General features: G+C 35.0%; 6 protein-coding genes and 1 pseudogene across 6 annotated transcripts in view; 2 read left to right on the plus strand and 5 right to left on the minus strand.

Annotated features, from left to right (window-relative positions):
- Positions 1–620: 620 nt before the first annotated feature.
- Positions 621–1,579, minus strand: LOC125834236 (calmodulin-binding protein 25). The gene has a single exon (XM_049513408.1). The coding sequence runs from the start codon at positions 1,504–1,506 to the stop codon at positions 868–870; it is 639 nt and encodes a 212-aa protein (XP_049369365.1). The 5' UTR covers positions 1,507–1,579; the 3' UTR covers positions 621–867.
- A 4,810-nt stretch (positions 1,580–6,389) lies between these two features.
- Positions 6,390–7,064, minus strand: LOC125834245 (photosystem II core complex proteins psbY, chloroplastic). Its single transcript, XM_049513417.1, has one exon. It carries the CDS (start codon positions 7,025–7,027, stop codon positions 6,431–6,433), a length of 597 nt encoding a protein of 198 aa, XP_049369374.1. The 5' UTR covers positions 7,028–7,064; the 3' UTR covers positions 6,390–6,430.
- An 860-nt stretch (positions 7,065–7,924) lies between these two features.
- LOC125834777 (transcription factor IIIA) lies at positions 7,925–10,378 on the minus strand. Its single transcript, XM_049513932.1, has 6 exons — positions 10,249–10,378; positions 9,731–9,865; positions 9,018–9,303; positions 8,674–8,909; positions 8,315–8,458; positions 7,925–8,210 (listed from the first exon to the last, which is right to left on the minus strand). The coding sequence occupies exons 1-6, from the start codon at positions 10,366–10,368 to the stop codon at positions 8,022–8,024; spliced, it is 1,110 nt and encodes a 369-aa protein (XP_049369889.1). The 5' UTR covers positions 10,369–10,378; the 3' UTR covers positions 7,925–8,021.
- A 1,954-nt stretch (positions 10,379–12,332) lies between these two features.
- LOC125834718 (protein ROOT PRIMORDIUM DEFECTIVE 1) lies at positions 12,333–13,819 on the minus strand. The gene is given in 2 exon segments (XM_049513865.1): positions 12,333–13,432; positions 13,435–13,819. Coding segments are annotated over 2 exon segments (1,365 nt in total). The 3' UTR covers positions 12,333–12,452.
- The window catches only part of LOC125834750 (proteasome subunit alpha type-3), a 42,500-nt gene continuing 32,217 nt past the window's right edge, over positions 12,623–22,905 (plus strand). The window contains exon 1 of the mRNA XM_049513901.1: positions 12,623–12,627. The gene's annotated coding sequence lies outside the window, so the exon portion shown is untranslated. The remainder of the gene's footprint in view (positions 12,628–22,905) is intronic.
- LOC125834759 (50S ribosomal protein 5 alpha, chloroplastic-like) lies at positions 14,080–15,532 on the plus strand (annotated as a pseudogene).
- LOC125834770 (alpha-L-arabinofuranosidase 1-like) lies at positions 16,418–21,964 on the minus strand. The gene is made up of 17 exons (XM_049513922.1): positions 21,732–21,964; positions 21,275–21,329; positions 20,789–21,000; positions 20,570–20,691; positions 20,312–20,459; positions 20,000–20,069; positions 19,088–19,233; positions 18,921–18,966; positions 18,759–18,811; positions 18,238–18,382; positions 17,935–18,053; positions 17,746–17,817; positions 17,565–17,668; positions 17,361–17,417; positions 17,090–17,288; positions 16,649–16,786; positions 16,418–16,567 (listed from the first exon to the last, which is right to left on the minus strand). The coding sequence occupies exons 1-17, from the start codon at positions 21,912–21,914 to the stop codon at positions 16,418–16,420; spliced, it is 2,019 nt and encodes a 672-aa protein (XP_049369879.1). The 5' UTR covers positions 21,915–21,964.

Here is a 22,905-nt window from a genome sequence, read left to right on the forward strand (position 1 = left end):
TTTTTCCTTTCAAAAAGTTCCAAGTTAAAATTGAATTGTATGATAGTTATTGCTACTCATAAAGCTTGTAATTAGTAGAAATTAGTTAGGAGGTGTGTAGCTCATTAAAGAGTAGTAGTAGTTGTTAGTAGGTAGGCAAGTAAGCATGTTATCTATCTATCTTACGACAAGTAGTCTCCGCCCAAAAGACTATTTTTTTACATGGAATAATTAGTTAGGTAGTGGTATACGTAACTTGTTTAACATACCTACAATTGTATGTGCTGAAATTCGAGCGTTACAAGTGGTACAATTGATATTTGACAAGTGAAAGTATCGACTTAAGTTGGTATCCATGCCGTTATGGAGTCTCATAGTCAAATCGATTTTGGAGCAGACGCTCTGCTCCCAAAGTGGTATACCGAAAAAAAAAGCGACAATCTTACTTAAGCAATCATCAGATTGATCTTTGAAGAACAAAATCTTTTTTTTATGGTTGACACCTCTTAGAAAAACAAACCGGAAAGAGAATTAATGAAAGTTCGTCATCGATTCTCGACTGTAACCGATGAGCTACTAGAAACAATAGAAGATTCGATCTCGATCCATCTATACCTTCATTAAGCTTCAAGGATACAAGATTTCTTAAAAAGATATTTGAATTAGATTTGAGATTACAATTGAAACATGAAAATGAAAGGATATGACAACAACTCATATCCCTTCATATTCTCATTTACTAAAAAAAAAGGAAAAATAACACTACTAGATTAGCTAAAATTAAAACTAAAACTATGAACATATTTTGATTTTTCCCATTTTACCCTCTCCTCTACTTCTCCAAAAATCTACACCCTCCAAGTGAAATTACAGAAAGGGTCTGTTGCATTAAACTACATTGCTGTTTTCCATGAATGACTCAAGGGTAGGAAAGGCAGAAAAAGAGCTAAAATCAAATCCACATGAGCCGCCATCAACCACCACATCCGCCGCCGTCTGCGGCTGTACCAGCATAGGTTCCATTGATTGTTGAGTGACGTGGTCCAACAAAAAAGCTGACGTGTCAAGAGTTGGCAAAAAGCAACCAGGCTGTAGCCGGTTAACAACACGCTGAGGTTCAGGTTTCAGAACATGAGCAACCGGCAGCTGTCCGTCGCCGCCGCCGAAGCTAACGCCGGTCACCTGCTGCACCATTTCCCGGAAATTATCCACGTCAGCAGTTATATACGTGGTCGTATTACGCCTTAAAGCACGTGACTTCCTCTTAGTTATCTTCCCGTTCACTCCGACTTTGCTCCTCCGGTTCGAAAAACCGGTCGTCTCATTCTCTGACCCACCGGAATTGGTTCGACCGGACCCGGTTGAAGTCTGAACCGGTTTAGTTTCTGGCTCAGGAAAGGCAGATTTTTGGAGGACTTTGGTTAATGTTTCAGTTTCTCTGGTGAATACGTCGGAAAACCAAGAATCAGCAAAAGCAGAACGGAAAGCCCATGGCTCCATGGTCATTAAATTGTCAGAAGAAGCCATTTTTAGTACAAAAATAGAGCTAAAAAGATTCAATTTTTAGAGAAACAAAATGTGTTGAACTGCATCCTCTGTTTTAGAGAAGTGAAGTATGAAAGGAGGAAGTATATATGAAGGGGAAGATTAGAGTAGAAAGGAAGAAACCGCGTTTTGTGGGGACACGTGTCAGCATATCTGTACGTACAGGAATCACTCTAACGATAATTTTGGGTTTAACATTTTATTTTGACGGTGTGACCCTAGGTACAGAACAAATCGCATCACCCATCGAATGGACAAATTATTAATTTGTGAAATTCGAATTTTGTCCGAGATTTCATTTGAATTCTAAACATCGGATAGGAGTGCGTTCTGTTCTTTGGTTCGATTTTGTATTAAAGTTTCGAGACTTTTACGTCTAAGTATCAAATTGAAAATTGAATATTTGAAAAGTAACATTAATATCGAACCAAAAAATTGAAGAATCGAAATCAAATAATCACAGTAGTTTGGTTCAATTCGACTTTTTATTTTTTTTATATTTATGTCCACTCGACTTATAAATAAAAAAAAAAAAATGTAACCTATTATTATTATTATGTGACACTATTTAATTAAACACAAACATATAAGAAAGAAAAGCAATTTGCTAATTCGATCAAAAGGGGATTAGCGGAGACAAGATTTTAATAACTTCCTTTTTCCTTTTATTGGAACTCCAATTAATTACTAAAGCACTTTAATCTATTAACATATGTGAGCAGTAAATTTTATAGTTACGTATTTTACGTATTACTCAAAATTGATAATTTGTTCAAAATAATCTTTTTATTCATGTGTAATATAAGTAAGGTGTGCTTACATTTTATCGTCTGCAGATTCAATCAATGAAAACATATTGATATGCTATTATGAAAGTGCTAAACTAAAAAGTTCAAATGATGCAAGTGAGGCAATCGTGTATTAGTGCTTGGATTTTGATTAGGATGGATGAGTTTAAATTACTTTAATCATAGTAATGCTTGGTTTGGTCAGTTTAATTTACTCAAATAAGTGATTAAACAAAAGGTATCTTCCACTTAAAAGTCACATAAACTGACTTTTCCATATTTGTAGTCATTGATTACTGCCTAAGAATTTTATAAATGTTGAGGGGAACAGGCGCTGCCCAAAAAAGTCATAAAATATCATTATTATACCTGAATAATATTTGTCGAAAATAAAATAAAAATGAGATAATAGTAATGTAGCTTTGTTATAGTATATATTCTTATATTTTACTCTTAATGATAATTCATTTAGAACAATAATCATATCATGATTAGGATTATATAAAAATAAATAAATCTCTTTCTTGAATTTCATGCTTGGTGAAATACTATTGTATAAATTGAAAGAAATGTAGTAACGTGTCATTTAGTTGACTTATTAAATAAAAAATAATAACATTGAAATACAAATTGGTGGTCACAATTGAGGGAACATACAAGAAAATTAGGTAAGAAAAGTCAAATAATCAAATATATATATAAGTAAACCCTTCAAGCTGTTGATAATGACAAATAAATCATATATCAGTATGAGCTAAAAAAGCAAAAAATATTAGATAAAAAAGAGATCCCACCATAGATTAGATAGATCTAAATATGATTTATTTATATATATTATTATTATAGGACCAAATGCAACTTTTCTAGAAGGTTAAATTCAAAAAAATATGAACTTTTTGAAAAATAAAAATAAAAATCGTAAATTTTTTAAATGGCCCTAGTGCTGACGCCATGCATAGGGGATCATTACGATTTAATGACAGCATTTAAATTTAATTTTTTTTAGTTCGTCTTCATTGGACGGTTTTGTAATTTTATTATTTTAAACAGATGCCGTCCAATAAATGCATATTTTTGTCTGCTTTGTGTTAGTTATTATGCAATAATTCATACCTTATACTATAATTTAGGTTTGGATATTAATATGTGTATTAACAATACAAAATAATATCACAAAATATATTTAAAACAATAATAATTATGTCTCAATTTCAAACTAGTCTAGCTAGGTGCATGAATCTTGGACTCATTTTTATGCCAATAATGTTCAAAAGCAATCATTCATACCACACTAAATTGCTATTCTACCTCCGTAATTTTTTATTACCTTTTTAGCGTTGGAGTTATGTTGATATCCTTCCATTAGGACACGACTAAATCATCACTTGTGCAACATTTCTCTCTCTATATAATAATAATCTACTTAGGTATGGTTTGAAGAATGTGTTAATGCATATTAGTAACTATATTAGTCTTAAAACATGATGTACCAAGTGCTAAAGTCAATTAGTATCATTCTTTGAGAAAGAATATGCTGAGAAAATCTGCTTCTACTTGAAATGTTGTTGCAATAAAAGCCCTATTTTCAAAATTCTGTAGTCAACTTCAAAGGTCATCAGCCAAGGCACAACGATGATCATACAACATACAATATAGTATAATGATGAAATAATTCAAGCGTCTACCATGCATCCTTATATATATATATATATTTATTTTTTATTTTTTATTTTTTTTATAGTAGTGTGTGTGGCGACTTTGTTGAGATCAAATGAATCGTAGAAAAATGAGATATAAATGAAAAAATAATTATCATTTCTTGATAGGATAAAAGTAATAAATATATTTAAGAAATTGTAGACAAATAAAATTAAACATAGGTGTAATAACGTAATTTCAACAATAAATGGGAAGAGACTGAAACTTACACATAAATCGCATTCGTTGAATGCGTTTTATGTCTTTCTTTCTTAGCTCAATTAATGTTGAGTATAAAATAAAAAAATAATTATATTTTCTCGATATGATAAAAATAATAAATAAAAGAAATAAATATGTTTTAAAAAGATTAGACAAATAAAATTAAACGAAATTTCATCAATAAATGGGAAGAGACTGAAACTTACACATAAATCACATTCATTAAATGTGTTTTATGCCTTTCTTAACAGAAGGGGTAATAACGTAATTTCATCAATAAATGAGAAGAGATTGAAACTTATACATAAATCACATTCGTTGAATGTGTTTTATGCTTTTTTTCTCAATTTAATTAATGTTGAGTATAAAATGAAAAAAAGAATTATCTTTTCACGATATGAAAAAAGTAATAAATAAATTTCAAATATTGTAGACAAATAAAATTAAATGGAAGGGATAATAATGTAATTTCAACAATAAATGGAAAGAGACTTAAACTTACACATAAATCGCATTCTTTTGAGGAAAAAAATCGCATTCATAGAATGCGTTTTATGCATTTAATAATGGAAGGAGTAATAATATAATTTCATCAATAAATGGGAAGAGACTGAAACTTACACATAAATCGCGTTCATTGAATGCGTTTTATGCCTTTCTTTCTCAGCTCAATTAATGTTGAGTATAAAATGAAAAAATAATTATCTTTTCTTGATACGATAAAACTAATAAATATATTTAAAAAAGATTAGACAAATAAAATTAAACGAAAGAGGTAATAACGTAATTTCAACAATAAATAGGAAAAGACTAAAACTTACACATAAATCGCATTCGTTGAATGCGTTTTATGCCTTTTATTCACGGAAGGGGTAATAACATAATTTCATCAATAAATGGGAAGAGACTGAAACTTACACATAAATCGCATTCGTTGAATGCGTTTTATGCCTTTCTTTCTCAATTTAATTAATGTTGAGTATAAAATGAAAAAATAATTATCTTTTCTCGATATGATAAAAGTAATAAATATATTTTAAAAAGATTAGACAAATAAAATTAAATGAAAGGGGTAATAACATAATCTCAACAATAAATGGGAAAAGACTGAAACTTACACATAAATCGCATTCGTTGAATACGTTTTATGCCTTTCTTAATGGAAGGGGTAATAACGTAATTTCATCAATAAATGGGAAGAGACTGAAAACTTACACATAAATAGCGTTCGTTGAATGTCTTTCTTTCTTAACTCAATTAATGTTGGGTAGAAAATAGAAAAATAATTATCTTTTTTTGATATGATAAAACTATTAAATAAAAGAAATACATATGTTTTTAAAAAAGATTAGACAAATAGACAATCCATTACCTATATCCAAGTAATAGTAGCAGCGATAGAGAGGAGTTAGAGAGAGGGCATGGTGGTAGGGGAAATAGGCAGATGAAATCAGTTATCCAACTTATGATGAAGCTGCTCTTACTTTAAGAGTTAGCAAACTCAATTTCCTCAACTCAGCAGCCTATTTCTGATTCTCCAAATATACTTTATTCACACCAGCCAGCCAATAGTATACACTTCTTTTCTGTATCGTTCCAACTTTATTTGAACATCCTCGCCAATATACAGTTCACAGTACTTCTTCTCCAATTTTATCGAATGTGCCCTGAGCCCCGAGGGATGAGGCAATAGCTCACACTACTCGATCATCCTCATCGAGCTCTGGTTTAAATGTTCAAAGCCAAGATGAATTACAACAAATAATTCTAGCCTTGTAGGATATCAGAATGCTAAACCTTTTATTACAATATTGTATTACATATCAAATTCAAACCATGTGTTGATATCCTGTTTTCTTTATGTTGTATCAATTTTTTAAAATCTATATAAGGTTTAGCCAGTATTGGTAAACTTCAGACCTGTGTTGTTATGTCGCTTCTTCTTGTATGTATATGTTCTGATTCTTTTAGCTTTATGTGCATATAAATGAACACAAACCAGATTTCATAAACAAAGGCTGATTTGAAATCATATGGCCAAACGCCTACTAAGAGCCGATAGATCAGATTGAGTGAGTTATTGTGGAACACTAATCTGATACCTATTTACAAACAACAAAATACTCGATACACAAGGAAAAGAGTTGATTGATTGATAAAATTTTATATGGTCCAAATATTACAAACTATGATGATCCTCAATCTGATCTCATCTTGTTAATCTGATTCAAAGCTGGTTGTAGAATGTTGTAAGCTACCCAAAGCAAAGCAGGTGTTACAACAATCAACAAAAGTTGTCCCCTGTTATCACTTGCTGCTTCTGCAATCATCGCAATATCGCTAGCCGCTGAGGCTTCTGGAGTGTTAAAGAAGCCTGTTGCTGCTAGCCCGGTAAGACCAAGCCCGATTATAATTCCTTGATTCCTCATTTTGTTGATTTGGTTCAGTGCTGGTTGAAGAATGTTGTAAAGAACCCAGGCTAGAGCCGGGATCAAAGGGAGCAACAGGGCTAATCCCCTGTTGTCTCCCCCTTCAGCTAATTCTGCGATTTGTTGAGCTGCAAATGCGGAGTCACATGAGCTAAGTGTTGAGAAAATGGCTCCTGCAATTGCGGTACCAGTGAGTGGGATGGATAAATTTGAGGCGTTTTCTGAGGATTTTGAAGTTAAGAGACCTTTGGGGAGGTTGTGGATGGAGAGAAGGGAGACGGGTTTCGGCTTTGATGGGTTGTTAATAGATGCTTTGGTGAAGCATTTGGCGTTGAGGACGGCCATGGTACCTATGGTAGCTGCCATTTTCTTTCTTTAGTTGGATTGAAAACTTGCAAAATGTGTGGTTGGTTAAATGTACATGTAGAAATATATAAAAAGAAGATAGACTCAAAGTGATTATAAATGAGAGAACCAATAAGAATGTGGTATTTTAGATTGTTCTCTTATCCACAGATAGTGATTTGGACAATATAGACCTCATATTTGATAACACACCAATGGTTTCTTATCTTCACTCTCTTTTTTCCAGCAACTAAACTAATTAGAAACTTCTAAAATTTTGGTCTAAGTTTCTTCATCTAGGCACTACTACAAGTTATTGGGCCAGAGAGTAAAATCCAATGGTTCCATTTTAAGGCCCAAGAGGAGAACTATGCCTTCTCAACAAACACGGTGAGATTAAATCGTTGTAGAAACTCATAAAACTTCAACCATCCATCTTTGATGACATTCAAAGTACGATTTTAAAGAGAGTAAAAGCAATAATCAATGTTACTATGTCAATGAATTATTATCAAGTGATCCTTTTAATTGGTTATGCATTACAGAATATTTTATGTATGCTTGAAGTATGTACTGCATGGCCTATGTATTTACTATTTTAGTTAGTAACAATGTTTCGTTTAAGATCAAACCGAGCTTTATCAAAGACTTGGGCATATTGGTTGGTTATAGAGTTTGATGAAAACACATTCAGTTCATTTACTTGACGATTCCTTCGTTTGGGTACGATCAAAAAAAAAAATTACTTTTGGCACGTTTTAGTAGAGTGCTTCAGTCGGACAACACGATATTAAATGAACAAGGCACAAGGAGATTTAGAAAGGCATCGCCTGTTTAGATAACACTTCTCCAATATATTATAATATGTAGTGGACTACATTCAACTTATGGACAGCATGTACAACACTAGGAATCTTCCAAGAAGCTGCCCAGGAGACACTCAAGAGTCTAACCCTGATTCTACTGAAAGGAACTATGAGATTTCAACTCAACAACATCTGGCCAAATAGACGACTCACATTTGATTATCCGATTCCATGGAGCGTAACCATGAGAAATATTCTGGTGTCTGATTGAACACAGGATCTGTACCACTGGGTGGTGTAATTCTTTTCCGCATAATTGACTCAAAAAGAGTAGGCTCTCTCTTCCTACCACCTCTTGGTCTAGATAGGAATTGCTCATCAGTCTCTTCAAAATCTCCCTATAGAAGACAACCAAAACACCTTAAGTCAATCATGAATATTAGAAACAAAACTGATCCGAATGACATAATGTGCATTCAAGTAACAAATACATTTTACTTACAGGAGTATAAACATGGCAGCCTGATTGTTCATGTTTATCTCTCACATGCTTGAAGGCAAATTTCATACCACAACCAGATATACTACATGAGAATGGTTTAGCTCCCACATGCACGGCTTTGATGTGTTGAGCAAGATTTGACCTCTGTATTTTCAAGCAACAAATAAAGGTTAATACTGTTGCTCAACAACTTGAAGGAGATGGCTTTGGTTAAGGTTAAAAGTTGTTGCGTAGCTGTCTATGTATTTCTCCTCGGACTAGTAATGAATTAGCCCATTGCTTTCTAGATTGTTTACACTACTGTTCCATATAACAGAAGAAAACTTCAATTACATATAAGAAATTGTAGTAGTCCTTACTGTGGAGAAAGTGTGCGGGCAATCCTGGAATTTACATTTTATTCTCTCTGATATAGGCCCTTCTTCATGTGTGCGAAGATGCCGCTTAATATTCTTCTTCAATTGCTTGGTCCCACATATTTCACACACAATGTGTTGGTGGCAACTCTCTATGTGTTCCTTGAGGCATTTCTCATTTGTGAAGTGTTTCATACACCCTGGCTCTAAACACATAGCCTCGACAGTCTCCAGCTTAACTGCAGTGATACAATGGCAAATTATAGTCAGCTTATTAGAAGAGTCTTCAATACTAGATAAGTAAGAAATATCAATACTTCACAGTAGATTTTTGAAATTTGACTTGCCATGAGAATCTTCATGTTTCTTTAATTTGGATGCATATTTAAACACCTTTCCACATCCAGCTTCAGAGCAGACATATTCCTCTGGAAGATCAACCTCTGCGGAGGCAGATTGGTCATGCATCTCTTTGGCATGCCGAGTCATGTTGCCTTGAAAACTGAATGTGCTTTTGCAGCCATCAACAGGACACTTAAACAACTTCCCTTGGTGCAGCAAGAGATGTCTCGACAAGTGATCCTTTCTACGGTAGCTAGACTGGCAGTCATCTATATGACATACGAATGGTCTCTGTTCATGCAAAATATCAACAAGAAAATATTTTAAGAAAGTTTCAATCTACAGGGTCCTAGACCAAAGTGCACTTATGCTAATGGAGAAAAATGGAAAAGTTATCTTTTTGTATTTGGGGAGGAGGGGAACTGGGAAGAGTCTCGAACCACAAAGATTATAAGGCGTGATTGAGGCTCACTTGATGGAGCTTCTCAGGAGGTCCCCCTTCCTGATACTAATCCAGTCAAGGAAATATACCTGCCTCTTGCATTTTGGAGTTCTTTATTTGGGATCCAATGCGTCACACCTTCACATAATTCCACAATGTTTCTCAAAATATCTCAATCTGCAAAGTCATTAGTATTAAATGCATCCATAGACAATAAATCAGAAGATATAACTAGTACACTAAGACCTGTAAAAGATGTGCAACAACAAAACATACCTCGAGTGAATGACTTTGCATATGCTGCTTCAAATGAGCAGGCTTCTGAAAACTCACACCACATTCCTCACAAATATTCATTCTTGAGCCCTTCGCATTTTCAGTTGCTTCATCTTTCCTGCTCTCGATTTCATCCTATTAGTAAAAACAACCAAACATTTCAGCATTACTTTCCTCTCAACTAATCAAATCAGTACCTCTCTCCAAATACACAATTTAAGCTCAACCACAATAAATCTTTGATAATATGAACCTATGACAAGCAAATAATAGCTCCTAAACAACAATTACACTAGTTTAACATTGAAATCCAAACAAATCAGGTCATGCACCATTAAAACAAACTCTTATCGCCTTTCAGCTCTGGCTAATGAAACTAATAATTACTGATTATCAACTTTACCCTAAAAGCGAGCTCAGAAAAAACAATCACGATAGTAGATCTATACGAACAGCTCAGATAACAAGTAGACAAAAATGAAAGCAGAAAAAACGAAAATACATAGAAAAAAACGTACTTGATGATGAGACTGAATATGAGAGGAAATTAGGGATTTCTTCGAACGGCAAAGGCCACAAAATTCACAGTAATATCTTCTAATGTCTCTAAATACTACTTCTCTTTTCTCTTCTCCCATTGCGCCCAATTTTCAGCCACGAATATCACAAACCCTAGTTTTGGTCGACTGTAGAATTTAGCTCCTTTTATAGTCGCGAAAAACTTGAAAATTGTTTGAACTCCCTCTAACTTCTGAAATATGATACTTTCACCCCGCCAGGTTTTACTTCATCAAGTTTTGCCACGAATTAATTAGTGGTGTTTGTTTGGACACTTTAGGGGGGAAAGTAACATTATTCAAAGTTTGAGACATCCTTTTAATAGTAATAATAATGGAATAAGCCTTTTTTTAGTTGAAGTAATTAAATTTTTTTTTTTGTGATTGAACAAATCTACACTATTAACGGAGGCTCAATAGGAGCATATTAGACCCGATTTGAGGTTCAATAAGACAATATATGTGAGTCAGACGAATATACTTAAAAGGGGAAATTAAGCAAATATCTCATAAAAATAAAATAATTATAAATATATCTCTCTTTATATTTATATCCCACTAAATAATTAGACTATATACTCATCAATTAATTTCGCTTAACTGATACTAAATCAGTATCCTATACTGTTTTGATATCATTAAAGGTGATAATTTTGCTTAACTGATACTAAATCAACGTCACATAGGTGAATACTTTTCATATGTGCTAACCGCCTTCCCTTGTGCTTACACCATTTGTTTGTGAATGCTCTGGTTTGCTCTTTGTCGCGCTACTTCCACTAGCAACCAGCTTCGGATTCTCTTGAAGGCACCATGTGAAGTAGGGATTTAAATAGAAACTCTATTTTGGGGCTCAGTGTTACTCCTCTCCCCGGGCTCGCTCTGCTCTATGCCCAAAGCTTCAATTTCGAATAAAGAAATCAAGAATATTGTTTCCTGATATCTCAATTGGTCAAATTCAAAATCAAGTGTATCCTTTCGATGAATGATCGAAAGATTGAAATGGATTTAGAACCATAATTTCTAACTATTATATGTTATCAATCTTATGAAGTGTTTGAAATTGTTGGTTGATTCTCAAGCAATTTGTGCAGGTGGTACCGAGATCTAAAGAAGTTGAGCATATTTGCTCTTTTCTATGGTAGTTTGTAGGGAAAGGAAATAAAATCCACTGGATACCCACAGCCAGCTCAATACTGCAGCAAAACAAAGCTAGTTCTATGCTTATTTTGTTGTAAAATGGAACCACTTTTGCTGCACTGAAGATACCATATGTCAATGAGTCTTCACATGGCCAGAACTTCGTAGTGTTGAGAAGTCCAATCGATTCAGTTCTGCTTTTGAGCTATGATTATATGGTTCAAACATCTGGTTCAAAAATCAGCAAGCACACGTTCAAGGTGCATTCGGAAACTAGAGTAGTCTTGAGTAGAAGGACAAATTCTATTGACAATAACAGAATCCAATTTCATTCACTGGAAGCAACACAAAGAAACCTGCATTACTCCAAAAATATCATACCCGACACCATTCTATTCCATATTGCCATGGCAGTTGTTTCTGCACAGTTGTGCCTGGATTTGAAAAGGATCTTCAATCATCCCTATATTATACAAGTCACAAGCATCAAGGAATAGTTATCATCTCACACTTCCACAAATTTTCGCTTCCTCAGTTGAACCAAATCCAAATAAGAAATAACAGTGTTCCAATTCAGAAAAAAGCAAGATGAAGATGGGATTATGTCAGCCACTTTCTAGTAAGTTGGTGATTATAATGATGTTGTTAAAGCTAGCCAATAGGTGCTTACCACTATGATTATACCAGCTTTTTCCCATTCACAATTTAACAGATTGACTTAGAAGGTAAAAATGCAAATTAACAAAATCTGGCAGAAACGGAACTGGAACATGCATTTATCAGATATGAACAACGTGAAGAGCTGCAACGCTAGAGATTATACATAATTGAAGACAAGGAGGAATCCACAATCTTTAAGCACAGGCACCAACTGAAATAACAAAGGTTCTTGGCAAGTACAGCGAAGCACAAATACATAATTTTCTGTCAGTTTGCAGAAAATTTCAGCTTACAATACCTACACTCTCTTTGCTGATTTCCATCTCAGAAAGCCATCAGCTTTGCCTTAGAGAGAAGTAATCATTCTAGTTCATATTGTCATTGTCCTCGTGATCAGTAAAACTCTCTAAAATTGGAATAACAAAGTCACCCTCTCTGCTTTCCCATCCATTTTCATCGTCTGTCATGTCTTTAGGTTCATCCTTCAGTTCCCTTTCAGTTTTCAATTCACTCGTATGACGGTTTCCTAACAAGAGAAGATCCAACATATTTCTTCTCAAATCATAAATTGGGTTCGGCTCAATCAAACACCCTTTACTATATGCTTCTCTAAGAAAAACAATCTCAGCAATCCCTTTAGTGGATATGTAAAATATCCCAGGATGCTTCAACAACAACTCACGAATATTAACTACAATGCCGAGGTCCTTCTTAAAATGTGCCAACCTTTCAACTGGCACCGACTTCTCAACAGTCAAGCTCAAAACTTCATGAATAATCGCCACAGCTCGCTTCTCATACCGCTCAACACCTCCAAAAGTACGCTTCCCAACAACTGCTGACCTCGACGTTAACTCATCACATCTTGAAGATGGCTCCATGGTTTCAGTTGTTTGAGGATTCAAGTGATACGTGAGTTCTCTTTCGTAAGGCTTAACATAAGGAAGTCTTTGCCAATTTTTCAACTTCTCCCTTGAACCTGGTTCTATCTTAAATCCAGTAGGGAAATGAATAGGAAATGCATATTTGACCTCAAATTCACTCAACCATTTCTCAGTATACTCCTTTTTCCTCCAAGATTCAACCTTTGCCACCCCAAAACTCCCATCTTTGTCATTTCTATCAATTAATTCAACAACCTCTAAATCTACCATCCTAAAAACTTCATCATACTTAATTATTATCGAGTCCCGGAAGTTTTCAGGCAAACCCAATTCAGTCCTCAACAATCTAAGAGCATGCAAATGTATTGTCCCATTCACAGACATCATTAAAATTTTCCTTATTCTCATTACATTTTCATCTTCATTTTGTGATACAACATCATCTTCTTGATTCAGCAAATGACGAATTTCTCCCTAAACTTGCAGCATAAATTTCGCTTAATGGGGTGTGTAAATACCTCGAAAATATGGGGATATTTCCGGAGAAGATCACCGGCGGTAACGGTTTTAATGCCGGCATGTGGGGCCCATTTGGAGAGTGACTGAACTGAGAGAAAAGGACCGCGTTTTCTTGCAGATACGACGTCGTAGAGGTTGAGGATGAGCTTGAGTCTCCGGTAGTGTGCTGTGAGTTTGTCGAGATTCGGGTCGCGGGTCCGGTTTTCCAGGCGGGTTTGGGCAGTGTTTGCCGGTTTCTTCCACCGGATTTGAGTTGTGGAATTGAAAGGACCAAATGAAAGTGGAGTGTTTGATGCCGGATTCTTCCATCGGAGTTGTAAAGTTGTCATTTCTCTGTCACACGACGGCGGCCGGTGCAGGGAAGGCCATGGCCGTGAAAGATGGAGACTTTATAATGGGAATTTGGTTTGGGAAAATTGTAAAGAAGGGAACTAGTGGAGTCCGACTAATTTAAGTATGTAAGAGATTTTAAAATAGGGAAAAAGGGTGTCAAATTGTATATACATTATGACCATTTTTGACACTTTCTGGCTAGCACTTCCGCCACCGTTAACTGGCGTTCCAGAAAAGAAACCCCAAAACCAGAGAGATGGCTCCACTGTTCACCATCATGACTCCTCCCGCTACTCGTCTCTCTTTTCATTCATCATCAACTTCTTCGGCGTTTGCTCACTCATGTTAGTACCTTTGTTTAATTATTTGAATGACCTCTCTGTATGTCTATTAATTTTGTGTTCTAGTTGTTTCTACAGAGATTATTGTGGGATTCTAAATTTTGGGTTTTTCTTCTGTTTGCATTTGTTTTTTGCTCTCTTAACTTTAGTTGTTTCCTGGTAAAGTTTGTTACTTTTGGATGATTCGATTTAGGTCTTTACCAGAATACTAATGAGTTAACCTGTTATCATCCCCTACCTTATCAATTTGGATTTTGGGGATCTATGCTGCTCGGACTCTCCAAAAATGTTGGCGCCCTCGCGTTAGATACTCCAAAAAAGCACTATTTTTGGAGGATCTGATATGCACCCTGCACCCATTGGTATTTTTTTGAGGAGTTCTAGCAGCTTAGGTGGGGGATTACCATTGTACTCAACACTTTGTAACAGTGTGTGCAAACTTGAAATTAATATATGTTATTAAAGTTTTTCACCATATATATGTAATAGCAGTTGTACTGGCTGAATCTGCTGACGTAAAGGTGCACCCACCACTGTTTATCTGAAAAATGTTATTGTTGGGGGCAGAGACAAATTCAAAATTTGAAGTTGAAGGTCCCTATATCGATCTCAAGTTAAAACTACAATAATAATTGTCTTTACAGTCATATATACATGAACCTGTAACCAGGCCTCTCGATCCATCCCGGGGGCAAGAATGGGGTAGCAGATCAAGACCTACCTTTTATGTTCTGCATCTTAACAATCTGCAAAATTTGAGGTTGATGTATCTTTTTATGTGATTGCTGTTGCCTTTTGTTCATCCTTCTCTAGTGAGGCAGTCCTAAACCGTTCCATGAAATACTCCCATCTTCATCATCATGCATGTGCAACATCTTGACTGTTCATGTTATACACCATAAGAGGTTCTTAACTTTATAATTGATTCTGTATTAGTCTCCAGGTTTTGCAACGATCCCATTGCTTGGCAACCAAAGTCACATATCAGTTACTATATTCGAGCACCATTTATCTACAAAGTGAGAAGTGTCTTGATTGCTAAGGCAGTTTCTGATATTGATAGCGGGGATTCTGATAATCTGGAGTGCGATGAGGAAAGTTTGTCTGTTGATAGCCTGCAATTGGAGTCTAAGCTTCAGCTGAAGCTTGAACAGAAGATGAAAATGAAGTTGGCAAAGAACATTAGATTAGGAAGAAACTTGTCAGGAAGCGCCGCCTTAGGAAGAAGGGGAGATGGCCACCTTCAAAGTTGAAGAAGAACAAGAATGTGTAGTCTTTACCACACAATTCACCTTTTTGTAACCTTGACATCAATGTCTTCAACTTGTAAATAAACAAATAAGGATTAATTAGCTTCTGCTTTTTTTATGGTATAGATTTGGTACTATTAGGGGTCGTTTGGTGTGACGGATAAGAATAAATAGTCATGGGATAAAAAAATAGTCCTGGGATAATATTTTGATTGCTTGTTTGGTTGTCATGTTTGGGATAACTTATCCCACCTTTTATACCATAGTAATGGAATAAGGTATCCCATATACATGGTGGGATAAGTTATCCCAGGATAACTAATCCTGGGATAACCCATTCCCAACCAAACAACTTTGTACTTGTTTTAGTTGATACTTAAATAGAGAAGGCTCTTTTTCTTCCTTTTAATGTTGATATGGAATATTTACATGGAAAGAACACTTTGAGACAGCTAGACTGTCAATCAACAAGTTGTGATTTTGTGCTAACTGGAACTTTTCATTGTTTGCTTTTGCTCCCTGTCCACTTGCTCACTTTCTTGATTTTTCTGGAGGTCAACATGGGGGTTGTAGATGTTTGCATTAGAGGTTATCAAAGTGAAAACATTCCCCTTTGATGTAATTGATTCTGAGCTATGTTGCTCGGACTGTTAAAAAATGTTGACTAGTGCACTTTTGAGTACAGGCAAAATAGGTTCTGAATATGTGGAACAGTTGTACCGACTCAAATTAGTTAAAGCTGTAAAGGATATATGAATCGATGGAATGCAAAGGAAGCTTAAAAACCTTTTCTTATCAATCATTCATCTAAAGATTTGCCCATTCTCTTCGTTTAATCTGTTAGGGACAGAGATGGAGAATGTTTCAAAAGAAGTTCATTAACAAACGCCTTAAAAGTGCAACAGAAAAAACTACTAAAATGAAAAACACCAAGAACTGAAGAACCATAAAAACTAAATGAAAGTGATATTATTCTTTATTGGCATTTTCTGTGATAACAGTTTTAGAATGAAGATTCAAGATCAGAAACAGTTGTTACAGTCCTAATGCTGATGGATTTTCTTAACAAATCAAATGAAGTGAATGAATATGGTAAGAGTGTAACATCCATGTTTTCGCTAACTTCTCCGAGCATTGTCTTAACTGGTGATATCTGCATAAATAACAGAACACTATTTCAAGGAAAGCAGTCACCAAATCAAACGAAATGATCAGATAAAAAAGTTGCATGTACCTTTTTAGGATCTGTGAAAGAATTCTCATCCATCACATTGCTAGATGTTAATATAGTTTTTGTTGCCCCAGAGGACTGCAATGACAATCCACTGATAGAGATATTAAGAGTAACTCTGCTGCTCCCAAAGTTCACAACCTGCAAAAAAAGTCGCGTGTTGAAAAGAAAAAAAAGACAAATGAGTCACGAAATTATAGATGGAGATGAAGTTGTGTATCTGCAAAATGAACATCAGTTGATTATAGCAAGTATGAACTCAGATTGAATCTATTAAAGAAACATAAAAGACAAATCCTCATTATGATTCTGAGCACTATAACCTCTAAAACAAAGAGAAATCTTAGTTTGTTAGTCCATCTAGTTTGTTCACAGAGATGTCTGAATCTATATAATGTAAGTCCTGAGAGGCACTAATGATAAACGTCAAGAAAAACTTCATACCTTTATTCTTAAGTAGTTGTTGTTATCAGTTTCATTTTGCCAGGTGATGGCAGATGCCATTAGTGCATTCGAAGGATTAGCTTGGAGTGTTGAAGTTAGAAGAGTTGCTCCATTTGACTCTTTGAAGAAGTGCTGCATCCAATAACTAGGGGTTCCATACGCCTGTGAAGAAGTGAAAACAATCGCATCTGCTGTCCACCTAAACAAAAGGACATTATTTTGCAGTGATATCCAATTTTGAAGAAAAAGGAGAATAAGAAATCAAACTTACGTCCAGTCCTTGTCGTTAACGAATAGGGGTGCATAACTTGCCATTTCAATCACATCACTGCACGAGGATAAATAAATGTTATCGTCAAACAAAGAGATCACACCATAAATTTTCCACGCTTTGAAGTTTTATCCTTATTATTTTACCTTAACATATAATGTCGAGATACGTAGGTTGATATATATTCCTAAAAATGATAAGTACCTGTTTTTTTCTGCTCCAATAAGGAATGCAGCTTCAGCCAGTGCAGCTAAAAGACTACCCTTTCCAGTATCGTTTCCATGCACAGCATACTCACTTATAAAAGCCTATAAATATAAACAGTATACATAAACACCATTTAAAACAAAAGGAAATTATTCATCAAAGGGAACATTTAACTCACCTTTGGTCCACTGCGCAGTGCATCATCAAAACGGCTGGCATTAGAGAAGATTTCACTTGCACTGGCATAAATCTAACCATAGAGACATCACAAAGTTAGAAGCTCACTTGAAGACTTAGGTAAACAAATTTAAAGCCCAAATGTACATGCTGTCTGTAAGATAGACTTTGAACAACATCAAAATCTTACATGAAAATCATATAAATCAGCAGGGTGGTCCAATACTTTGGAAGAACCATCACAGTTAGAGATTATCTTGATATCTGGGTAGGCTTCTTTGATTGCTGAATAGAACTTGAGGTAATTTCCTGAATCATACATATTATATACAAGAATTTGAATCAATCCTCAAAATTTATCGGAGGCTATGAAACCCATTCAACTATAAATAAAAAATGTAAAGGGATGTCCCAGCTACAAAGCTATTTTATTCTTCATGCATATTATAGATTATGACCCAATGAAACATAGAACAAAATGTGATCTGCATACCACGGTACTTTGAGTAATTACAATCTTCATTTCCAATAGCGACATATCTCAAATCAAAGGGCTCTAGATGTCCCATTGTAGCTCGAACTGAACCCCATGTTGAGTTAGGAGCACCTCTTGCAAATTCAAGACCATCTAAGATATCCTGGGACAACAAATATGCTTATAAAACCTAAGAAGAAAGCTTAATATGCAACGTCCACAGTCCAAGTAATGCAACATTTCAATTCCAAGGATTGTTTTCGTCAAATTTGTGGTAAGATTTTAACGTCTATAGCATACGTCTCGTAGAATTTGAAAAGAAACAGAGATTTCATGGCTGATAAAAAGGAAGATTGTGTTTAGAAAGTCTTGTACCAATGGGTATGCCTCTATATTTTAGTGAAATGAGAGTCTGGATAAGTTGTACGTCCAAAATATTGACTATCAAATTGATCTTCATAAGCTTTTATAATTCTCAATCATATTTAACAAGTAATGTCCATGTCATGTGTACGCAGGAGAAAGTACAGGAGACCTACTTGCACGAAAGGTAAGATATCGGAAGTGTCAACTTGTTCTTTGTGGCTGATTCCTGAGAATAATAGTCGCATAGAAAAATTTAATTAATTGCTTGAAGAGAGAACACATACTATTTTTTTTTTAAAAAAATAATGCATCTTAGAAAGTGGAGGAGGACATACCGCTGTTGAAAACCCAGATTGGCAACGCACCCAAGTCCTCGGCAAGCTGCAGCAAGAAAGGACTCTAGTAAGGAACATGCATAAGCACACAGTATTCATGTTTAGAGGCTTGTCCAGGTTTTAAAAGTTCATTTACATCAAAATTCAGGAGAGGGAAAGAATTTTACTTGAAGAAACTCAAAATGACCAAGTCCGTCATCAGTCCAATACCCCCACACATCACCAAAATGGCCAGGCCTCTTTTCCCATGGTCCAATGGTTTCGTTCCACCAAAATGCATTTTTTAACCGTTCCCCTTCCACAAAACATCCCCCTACAGAAATGTATAATAATGATAAATTTATCCACATTGGACAGATCATCAAAGATGCTCAAATGGGAGACTATCCGTACATATAGATAGGGGAGAACTCCACAGAAACACATCAGCAAAACTAAAAATAAGTGATATAACTGACGGAGAAGTTAAAAGATCAAAAAGGGGAGCTATGATACTTTCAAAAAGCAGAACAACCAAAAACAGAAGAAGAGAAAATGAAGTCCGAATTACATGCTTGTTGTTAATCTCGTCGTCATGACACCTTGAGGAGGAGAATGCTGAGAAATCAGAAGTTGAACTCAGATGATATTACTTGCGATATCACATTAGATAGAAGTTGAACCAGAAATATGATATAAACTCTGAACGAATTCAGAAGCTAATCCTCTATCTAACAGTTTGTCCCCCATATGTGAACTCATTTATGAATTTATATAAGATCATAACCTTCAATAATGACAGTTCTTAGTTTCCAGCAAATGAATTAAGTCTACTCGAGGACTTGTGGAAAATTGACATTAATCACTGACATTTCCTATTTGCAAATCCATTTTAGTGAGAGCTTGCTATATTATGTACGGCAGATGCTCTTTCAGGCTTGCATCCGCTTTGATTCATCTGCAGAATAATTTTATGAATGGGAAAAACTAAACTTTTTTGCCGGTATAAGATATTAAGTCCGATTCTATTATAAATATAATGCATTGCTCCATCAACTGATAATGTTACATGACATAGACAGGTTGAATTTCAGGAATACCTGGAAATCTGATGAATGCTGGTTTCAAATCTTTAAGCATTCCAAAAAGGTCTTTCCGGAAGCCATCCCCCTGCACCAAGAAATTAAACATTATGACACAAATACATCTACAGAGTGCCCATCCAAAAGTGAAAAAAAAGAACAAGAAAGAAAATAACTGAACACATCATGTTCATTGACATAGAAGAAACAATTAAGTAATGATATATATAGCCAACAACAAGGTTAACTAATAATTGCAATAATTTGTAAAAATTTTTAGTTTAAGTTGACAACTACGTCTTTTCACCAAGAAGTTCAAAACATACATACGTTGTACGTGTCCAAGGGCATCAGTGATACTTGATCAAACCATATAACACCCTTTGTAGTTGATCTCAGTTCCAGTCTTGAATTGGAATCTGTTCCTTCAGCTTCCAACAAAACAGAAACTTTTGTCCAATTCGATACATTATCAGCTCTGCAAGAACAATAAAAAATGACCTGTAAGTAAGATGGAAACTTCGTATAAACATTGGTGAGAAAAATTGGAAAACATAGACAACTACATATATTGCATATGAAACTTACACTACGGTTTTTGTAGCCAGCTTGTTTAGTCCATTTGAACTGGTTAAAGCTACTGATAGATTAATTGGTTCGTCTGAATGCACGTAAAACACCAGCTTATAATTCTTTCCATATTCAATATTCTGAAGGAAAGCATAAAATAGGGACAACATGAGTATATGAACATTAGAATTACTAGAGCCTAATGATAGTTAGATTCTTAAAAAGTATGTAAGATACCATGCCCCAGAATCCTGGATTGTAGACACCAACTCCTCCATCTGGACATATATTGGCATCTCCATTGTCACAAAGAACCTCTACCCGCAATGCAACTTTATTCCGATCAAAGCATGAGGAAAGATCCGTTGATATGATCACAGAAGAATCATTCCCAATGATAGACCAAGGTCCAATGTAAGATGGCGTAGATGGGCCTCCAGATTCAAAACCTGAAAGTGTTTTTTCAAGAATACCAAGATTAAAATCAAATCCAAGAGTACTCACCGAAATCTTGTTATCAATCGAAAAGCATAACAAGACTTTCCAACTTATTGTTTCATGCACACAAATAAATTTCAGAGAAATAGTAATTCTGACAATTGAAGAGAGGACAAAATCATATAATGTCTCTGAGTTTCTATTTGGCCAACAGTAGTAATGCCATTGTCTTCGCATTATCTCCCATCTTTACTGGTTTTTCCTTTTCTAAAATAACCAAATCACCTCTGTTGCAGACAAGTTCAGCCCACAGTCCTCCAGCGCCAGCATGATTTATCTCCTGAAACAAAGTACCAGAGGCAAGATGTTACAAATTATTCAATTGACAGTATCTAATTATCAAGGGGAAATGCATCCCAATTTATTTGGAGAAACATGAATGCTGTCACAAGATTAGGTATTAAAAGAACTTATCAAATGTCCAATCCCATATCTATGGGAGTAGCTCGACGCAATGCAAAAAATAACTTTTTTACCAAGGTACAATTTCCTTAAATGGAATGTTATTATTCTCCATATTATTTATGCACCAACAGTCAGTTGGTGACGAAGACATCTGCATAATAAAGTAAAGAAAAAGACAGGAAGACACCTAAATCATCGAAACAGTTATGTACAGAAAATATGAGGTGAAAGCTTCTCATTTTCACTAGAATTGGAACACCTAAATGACGTAACTCACCTCAAAGAATATTCCAAATAGAGTATCCGGCATTTTCCTTGCTGATGCTTCTGATGCATTTACTAACAGTAGTGCTGTCTGGTCTGCATCAATCTCGCTTGCAAAACATTGGTATTGGATGGATATCCCCAACAGAACTAAAAGGAGAATGCAACAAAGGGAGCGGCTTGAATCCATATCCATCACACACTGTTCAATGTTCCCCGAACCTATTTTAAGCTTTAACAAAGATGTTAATACATAAGATTTTAGTCAAGCAAAAGAGGAAAAGCAACAAAGGTTCTAACTTTGCAACAACATAATGTCATCAAGAGATAGTACCACTAAGATGATTGTTCAAGCAAATAACAATATCAGTCTGTCAAACTTCTCTGCTTGTTATGAACAGTATTAGTGGAAATCAGAGAATAAAATTGGGGGAAAAAAACATAAATAAAGATGTGGACAGATGTGTAACGGAGAATTTCCATAGTATACATGTTACTGGTCAATCTTGGACAGACTAAATCATAAATCCATGAATCCAGAGGGCACTCTAGTGTTCTATATTCATTAGCAGATATAATATCTCAATATCCAACTTAAATCATGGGTGGCAAACATATAAAGAAAGAGAATTCTTGACTCAGTTCTCCATCTTAACGACAAAAAATAGGATTGATCAAATTCTACATAGAGTTGTATTGTACATACTAACTAGTTTAACTAACTCTCCCTGGCTACTTTCTTTTCAAGATCTCAACAATCATAAGTGAGCACAGAAAAGAACAAGAATTTGACTAGCTAGCCACAATTTGATAAAAACAACTAAATAGATGTCTTTCTGAGTGAAAGAACATATCAAAAACAACAATTACTAAAAAAAAAAAAATATATGTGGAAAAACAGAAACATAAGAGAAATGAGAAGTTCATAGTTGATACTTAATTGCAAGAAAACAATGAATAAACACAAAAAGGTGCAAACTTGATTTCTTTCTAGTTGACTTGTTGTTTCACCTGAAGAATGAGGGATGAGTTATAGCCTTAATTATTATAGAGTAATGTCACTCTTGTGCATGCCTATTTCAAGATTTCAAAGCATGTCTATATATAGGCAATTTTTGGTTAAAGGAAGTAACTTGTTAGTATGGACAAGGGGTGAAGGAATAAGAAACTATTCAATTCTTGACATT

This window comes from Solanum verrucosum, unplaced genomic scaffold (genome assembly GCF_900185275.1).
Source record: "Solanum verrucosum unplaced genomic scaffold, falcon-dt-bn FXZP01000285.1, whole genome shotgun sequence".
NCBI lineage: Eukaryota > Viridiplantae > Streptophyta > Magnoliopsida > Solanales > Solanaceae > Solanum > Solanum verrucosum.